This window comes from Pelobates fuscus, chromosome 3, assembly GCF_036172605.1.
Source record: "Pelobates fuscus isolate aPelFus1 chromosome 3, aPelFus1.pri, whole genome shotgun sequence".
NCBI lineage: Eukaryota > Metazoa > Chordata > Amphibia > Anura > Pelobatidae > Pelobates > Pelobates fuscus.
The window spans coordinates 91,012,811-91,020,740 of NC_086319.1; the positions used below are offsets into that span (position 1 = coordinate 91,012,811).

General features: G+C 41.0%; 1 protein-coding gene across 2 annotated transcripts in view; it reads left to right on the forward strand.

Annotated features, from left to right (window-relative positions):
- SH3TC2 (SH3 domain and tetratricopeptide repeats 2) overlaps positions 1-1,706 on the forward strand; it is a 101,769-nt gene extending 100,063 nt beyond the window's left edge. For both annotated transcript variants that reach the window (XM_063447344.1, XM_063447345.1), the window contains exons 17-18: positions 857-1,053; positions 1,471-1,706. In XM_063447344.1, coding sequence (XP_063303414.1) covers positions 857-1,053; positions 1,471-1,662 — 389 coding nt within the window. In that variant the 3' untranslated portion in view covers positions 1,663-1,706. The remainder of the gene's footprint in view (positions 1-856; positions 1,054-1,470) is intronic.
- The last annotated feature ends 6,224 nt before the right edge of the window (positions 1,707-7,930 follow it).

A 7,930-nucleotide genomic window follows, 5' to 3' on the forward strand; every position in this document is an offset into this window, starting at 1 on the left:
GACTAAATAATATACAGTGCTCTGCAAGAATTTTAGTTACACACATATTTATATATATCTACAGCCGCTTAGTTACTCCTGCAGCTGCGCTGGTTCGGCTGGCATCCTGGCCACCATCAAGTCCCATATATTGCTGGAGTGCTTCGGCACTTGCTAGCCAGGTGTGTGGTCGTTTTTGTGCTTCCTCCAGCATCAGCCTTGGGTGCAAAAATACAGCCTGCGTGCCGTGTCCGCTGCTCTGTGTGGGCATAGTGAGAGTCCAGATAGAATCCCTTGGGTCTGCTGGTAGTGCTTGGAGTTGTAGCTTCCGATTGTGTAAATGGATGTTCAGTCTCCGGCTTGTATTAGGCGCGGCGGCCATCTTGGATTTTGCCATGCGGTCCATGGCTTATCGTGTCGCCGCTCAGGTGGTGTAAGTGGTCGCTGCCTCTCCAGTGGGGTCCGGGATAACCCCCCCGGCCCACAGTGGGGGGAGAACGGGGCCCTCAGTGGGCGTGCAAGAGGTCCTGCCGGACTAAGCACGGGAGATCGGCCGTTTCTCTCGCCAGAGCCTCACGGCAGGCCTCAATCCCAGCTGCCCAGCAGTCAGCATTGCCAGCAGGACGGGGGCCGATATTGACACCGCGAGTGGGTGTTTGAGTCCCCTTTGCCTTCAAATAGTTGCTAAGTGTGAGTTTCGATTGAAAAGGGGTAGTTTTTGCCCAATTCTGAGGGTTTCGTTGTGGAGCCGAGGTGCCCCACGTCCATTCGGCTCGGCGGTCAGGCCCCGCCCCCCGGTTGGCTTGGTTTTAACTTGCAGTGTGGCATATTATGGTGCATGTTCCAAACTTAGAGCCTTCTTTTTTTTCCGTTCCAGATGATCCATTACATGAGCTGGTTGCCTTCCACCGCTTGGCAGGGGTGTACCATTCAATGCAGATTTATGAGGTGTCTGAATACTGCTACTTGAAGGCACTGTCCTTATGTTCCTCACCCATGGAGCATGTGGCTGAAGCTGGGTATTACTTGAAGGTCTACTGGCGTTTAGGAGACATCGCCCTTTTTAGAAGAAAGGTATATCCCAAGTCTGGAAATTAAATTACAACTTTATACACAGTTTAAATGGCCTTTACCTCTATACATCAGAGATCCAAGGAAAATGCAGAATTATCAGCCTGTAGACACTTATACACAGTACATCAAACATAAGTAGATTAACCAATATCGATGATAGTTGCTACTGGCTACATGTTGACACATTCTTTCATGTATTTCATGCAAACACCTGCATGTACAATGGAGAGGGGGCTGTAACACAACTGACACAACAACTTTGATGGTGGCCACCCCAAAATGAACATTTGTACATTTTGGTTTCCAACAGTAGTGTAAAAATGGCATCAGGTTTGGAAACACAACTCACACCTACATGAGAAAGAGAATAACAGTCTATTTGGTCTCCCACAGTTGATGATCCTTTTCTCTTGACAGGATGTAGAAGACGCAGTCACATACCACCTCCTAGCACTGGCAGCTGCTATCGAAATTGGGAACGAAGAGTTCCAACTGGTGCTCAGTGACCGGCTTGCCAGCTTGTATTCCAACTACCTGCGGGACGAGGAACTGGCCGACGACTTTGTCAAGCTTAAAGTACAGCTCAGCAATAACAGTAAATGTGTATGATGCATGGAAAAAAAAAAAAGGGGGATAAACGCAGTGATGACTGACTTTAGTGGACAATAAAAGCCAAACTTGCACTGTGCCCTGAATGTATGATGAATATATGACTAGCAGTCATTGTTAATAAGGGCCAGTTACAGATCATGATGTATTGCACAAGGCTCTTGCAATCTGACAGAGCCAGGAAACAAGACAGATGGTTCTACTTTATGATTTGCAAAGCGTCCAACAGTTACTGTTTGTATGTGAACTGTGAAATCTATGATTTTATGAATGCATGGTTCAAATTCCCTTTGAGCTGTATGTACAGGTTCCTAGAAGCATGTGGGAACTTCTGAGAGAATCTGTATGGTATCTCCTTTTCAACTTTCCACAAGGCTGTGGAACCAAATGTAATATTCTTTTATGATGTCGCTTCTGATTGCACTACACCTTTTGTACCTATGGAAACATCAGAGGTAAACCTAATTCTGCATAAACCATGCCTGCAAGACACACGTGAAGAATTGAAATCTATTCTAAAACTTACAGTACAATACAATGACCTCAAAGAACTCTTCAAATATAGTTAGGTAATTTTCAATTTTTAAATTAGATTAGATAAATTAAGTCTTCACCAGCACTGAAAGTCACTCGTAAATGGATAATGATTTTTTTTTTTTTTAAAGTATTTTATTTTGTTGCTAAAACACAACAAGCACCTAATATTTTTGTTTTAAATAAATGGTTTAGAAATGTTTTTTTTTTTTTAGCCAGACAGGATATATGAACAAAGTGGTCTAAACCGTTCCAAAGATGTGAAAACATTTTGTTGAAATCCTGATTAATGAAGAATCTCTTACAGAGCAATTACGGGAAGAAACAAGTCAAATTGTCACTGGTGTGTATACAGAGCTTGGAAAATATCCAATAGATATTTCTCAAAATATGTATTGAAATCGAAATCAGGCAAATTAGTGGTAATGTTGTCCGGGAGCAGCAGTTGTGATTTGCATAGGACGCTACTTGGTGACAGCATTGGGGATGTTGTACTATCACATTTTAATAACATTTCTCATTCCCTATATTAAAGCTATAATATAGGTTTATCAATATTAGTATGTTTTTTTTCCAATAAAATATTATTTTGAATACCTTGATTATGTTTAGGGACTTATAATTGTCTGCTAGTGTAAAAAACAATAAACTAAAGTCTGTGCTACTAGCACTATATCTACTGGAAGACCCTTTTGACTATGATATGAATGCATAATTCCTAAAAGGGTTTTATACCCAAAGGGCTTTGTGGCATATGTGTAACTTAGGTGGGAAAACACGATATGAAAGGGATTTTCATTGCTTAGAACCTGGGTCATAGCTCAGATTAGCTTAGCAACTTGAAGCAAATGGCCCCTGGGTACCAAGGACACTGCTATGCTATGACAGCTGTGTTGGAGAGGAACTCTGCTGCAAGAGCTAAGCATACATTCAAAAATTTAGTACCCCGTTCCTGTTGCTCAGCAGAGGATCTTGACAGGTAATGGTGCTCAGAGTCAACTACTCAAAGTTCCAGTCAATCCAACCAAATGTTAAAGAAACACTCCACTGCTCAAATACAAAAACAACTACTGTTTTGTAGATATACCCCTAATGAAAATATGCATTTTGTCAATATGGTATATCTAAAAGCATCTTGCAAAAGGGGCAGACCTCTTATCTGTAGTCTTTGCAAGCCCTCCCCTTCCAACTCTGCCCAGACTTTCTGTGGCTGTCCAATCACAGACTTCCCAATGCACCTCAATGAGAAGTCTTTGCAAGGCAATTTCCTGCCTCTTGAGTTTATGTCCACTGAGCTAACGAAACCAGGAAGTAGCAGGACTAGTCAATTTAGTAAAGTGCTAACTTCTATTAAAATCTGTTTTTTATTTTTGTTTTTTAATAAGGACACACTATTCAGACATAAAACATTTCAGCAAATTAAGGTGCTTTAGGAGTCTGGAATGTCCCTTTAACGATGTTATGAATAGAATGTGAAACTATCTATTAAATTATCTTTCTTTACCAATGCTTTTCCATTAGGCACTGTTGCACAATAGCATGTTTACTATAGAAACTCATTTGTAAACATACATGTATATATACATACACACTTGTTGATATGTTATGGTCCTTTACCACATACAGTTCTGTTATTTATTTATTTTCAATATTAATATTTTAATTATTTTGCTTTATGTCAAATGTCTGTCATCATTTATTCCCGTGTAAAGTGTATAATATATTAATATTGCTTTATAAACATTTCATCTTACGCCTACATGATGGAGCTGAAATTACTAGGAGTACAATGTATAGTTATTCTTTTTCTGAGCAGTCTTAGCTGATTTCTTTTTACATAATCATTGTTAATGACAACAACATATAGTTTTGTATTATTTACACCAAACATCAGAAATTTTATTTCACTTTTAAAACCCATTTGTATTCTTCTGCTAAAAACTCTTCATTTGTTTTGATTAACCGAATAATTGTTTACTTGTATTTTTGTATGGTTTAAGTTGAAAAAACAAAATTAGGTAATTGTAAAATACTAATGATTTGGACAATTATGTAAATGGTTTTGGTTATTATTTTTTCTCCAACACGATATGTTAGTATATATTTAACTGAAATCTGTAGTATATAAAAGGTGTAACTTTCTGGATAATATTATTTTTTTTTTTGTCTGAGTGCTAAAGATAACTGCAATGTGTTTGTTACTCACCATAACTTTCATTATAGCTACTATCTGAAATTTTTAAAAAATCTCTTTATCTCATATCACTTTCTTTAAAAACACAAAACTTCACGTCTTCATACAGTAGTAAAAATGCAAAAACAAGCAAGTCAGTGGATGTCCAAGTTTGTCATACTATGCCATTTCATAAAATTATATTTACATTAACTGTTTAAGCATCACTCAAGTTATATTTGAGATCTGATCACTAAGATCACAAAACAACCAGTTGCTTCATTCAGTGGTTTGGTCTAAATTTAACATTGGAAATAAACATATGAAATTATGAAACATATGAAATTAAAGATGAACCTCTTGGAACAGTTTAAATAGTAAAGTAGAAGTGCATATTACTCTCTCATGTTAAAATTAGGTTGTGTGAGGGGCAAAATAAAGCCGTATAAGAATTAAAGGGAAAATAAGTTGGTTGGAGTGTGCCGGAACCGACGTCGTGGTAGGCCTGTAATAAAAGAGGGCCCCCCCCATGAGGTGTAATGAAAGTATAGATAGAGGGAGTGGAGGGTGGGGACATGCAAGTCGCTAAAAAACGTACGGGATGGAGGAAGGTGAGTAAGGGGGTTTAAATAGGGTAACATGCCCCTCCCACAACTGCAGGCCAAGTCTTAACATTTGTGTGAGGGGCAAAATAAAGCCGTATAAGAATTAAAGGGAAAATAAGTCGGTTGGGGTGTGCCGGAACAGACGTCGTGGTAGGCCTGTAATAAAAGAGGGCAAAAATTGGATACTTGTCAGAAATGAAACAATCAACAAAACCTAATTGCCTAGCTGTATGGTAAATGCCAAGCACGTAAATAGTTGCCCGGCGCTTGAACCGGCACTCTTGATTGTGCAAGGGGAAGTAAGGTATGTTAAACGTGTTGGCTCTCTAGGGTAGACTAAGTGTGGGGGTAGAGAAAGTAAAATAGACTGCATGGATAGGTGAGACTTCCTGAGATAATGCTACAAGAAGGACGTGGTGGCTGTGGGAAAGTATGTGATACCCAAAACTAAGAATGCAGGTATAGCGGCTCAAAAACTAGATTACATAGTGAAGTGACTAGTTACCACTAGGTACAGCCTTACTGACAAAAACGGTTGATCCAAAAGAAGGCGAAAAACCCAGTTTGAAGCGCTGCTAATTTGCAACAAGCTGGGAAAAAAATCCTTCTTGACCCCTATAATGGCAGTCAGAATTTCCTTGGATCAAGCGGCTATTCTGTACCTTGAAAGTTGATGCCCGGTTCGTAGTGTCAGGCATTTAATAGGTCTGATAGTGGTTGAGATACTTGGATGTTAATGTGAAATCTGTAAATTTGAAGTTTACGGAACCTAAACGCCTTGAGTATAGTATGAGGACATGAAACTGCGTATGAATGGTAAACCTGTACAACATGTGGAGTTGTAAACCGGATAGGTAGAGTTGATGCAAGTTAGAGGTGGCAAAAGAAGCAAAACCAAAACCACAGACAACATAGCAGGAACAGTATCGGTATACTCGAAGAAGGAGCCTCAAAAAAGGAGAAGAAGGCCCTAACACACGTACCGCAGGCGTGGAAAAAGAGCCAGATGTGAAAAAAGATGATGACCACGAGCTAACAAGGCTGGCAGCCCGTGATCGGGCCCTAAAAAAAACAAACAAACAAAAAAAAAACGCAGGGAAACGGCGGCAGCTATGGGAGAGTAGGAGTAACCGAAATGGCACAGCGCGATGAGTACCAGACCTAGCCAGAGAGCTCAGGCAGAGAAAAACCAAGCCAGTCGCCGAGCAGCGGACACCTAATAGAAAACGAGACGAATAAACAGCGCATAATCGACCCAATGTGTGCGTGTGGGTGAATGTATGTGTGCGTGCTGGCAAACTATCTAATGCCAAAAGGCGAAACAATTAAAACTAGGTTTGGTGACAGGTGAGGCCCTGCTAGATGCCAAGCGGAGTGAGAGGCTCTATCTATGCAATGGCACGAGGGGATAACGTGGCCACTGAACGTTGTGGCGGGGTGTTGGCCTCTCGGTCACAGTTAAACATAAGATAGACTGGGAGTGGCAGGTGAGGCCCTCTCTATGATTTGGCCCGAGGGGCGTAGTACCTCCAAGTATGAGGATGGGTGTTGGCCTCGCAGGACCACTAACCTAAGGCGAAGAAGCCAGGGGGAATTTACAACTAGTGGACACCTAGGACCCTGACCGCCAGCCACAGCTAAGGGGGAAGGGAAGGTAGCGTGTGAGAGGACGGATTTGATGAACGTACATCGAAAACGTGAGGGTGAAAGAGGAAGTACCGCAGGCCGACCGTAACTGGAGTGCCGAGTAAGCACATCAGAGTCCAGGTGTCGCGGGACCACTAATCTAAGGTGAAGAAGTCAGGGGGGAATTTACAACTAGTGGGCACCTATGACCCTGACAGCCAGCCACAGCTTACTTAGGATGTATCGGGGGACGAAGAAAAAAAACAAAAAACGAATTTGCTGTTAGTAAATATGATCGTGCCAAATGTGGATGTGGTTGTTTAGTGAATACCCCCCCAGACCATAATAATTGAAAATAGGGAAGACAGACAGTGAGACCAATACACCATTATAAGCTAAAAGTGTTTATGCACTGTATGCCACTTACTGAAACCTAACACTTTACAGCTTATAAGTTACTGTAACAAAAAAACTAAAACATACAAACACTAAAATTTGCAAAAATCTACGATTGATGGAACAGGCTACTAATATTAAATGGCCCTATTTATGTACTGCTGGAAAATGTACTGACGTGTTTAGTTAGATATATACACAGGAACAGCAATCTAATTCCCAAGAAACAATATACACTTTGGATTGTGCAAAAGCTAGTCCAAAGTATAATTTGGGCCCAGATATCAATTAATTATTAAACATGGCTGAATTCCTTGGAATGCCTTCTTCCTAGTGAATGAATTACAAGCAAAGTCTGTACAATTACAAGGAATTAGCATAATAGGCCAACTGTACACATATATTTGGGGGGGAATTGCAAGAAGACCGCAGTGAAAAAAGAATGCAGAGGGAACATAAGCACGGACCGTAGTGTTTACCCCCCAGGGTACCTTCCAGAGGCGTGTGGCTACCGAGCCAAGGCATGAGCTGAGGAGGCTTGGACTAGTGCTATCCGCCTCTCAGACAATGAAGCAGACGGTGTCCAAGCGCCTATCGCACGTGTGCTGCAAATTGCCAGCGGGACGTTCGTGGGAAACTCGTTCCTGGAAACAAGTGCAGCAGAGACTTGGTGATGCGATCATGCAGAGTCAGATGTGAGAGATGTTTCAGCGACTTTACATCCAAGAGGTGTTGAGGACATACAGCGAGAACGGTTACTGTACACCAACTCAAATGTTACAGCAATTACCTGCACACACGTTGGCTCTATTACTTCAAATGATCAAAATAGGCAATTTCCTACTTATCATGTCTGACTTTCTTTCCATTGCATATTTGAAGCAAACTATGCTGTAACTAAACTCTCCTCTAACACAACAGAAACTCAAACTAA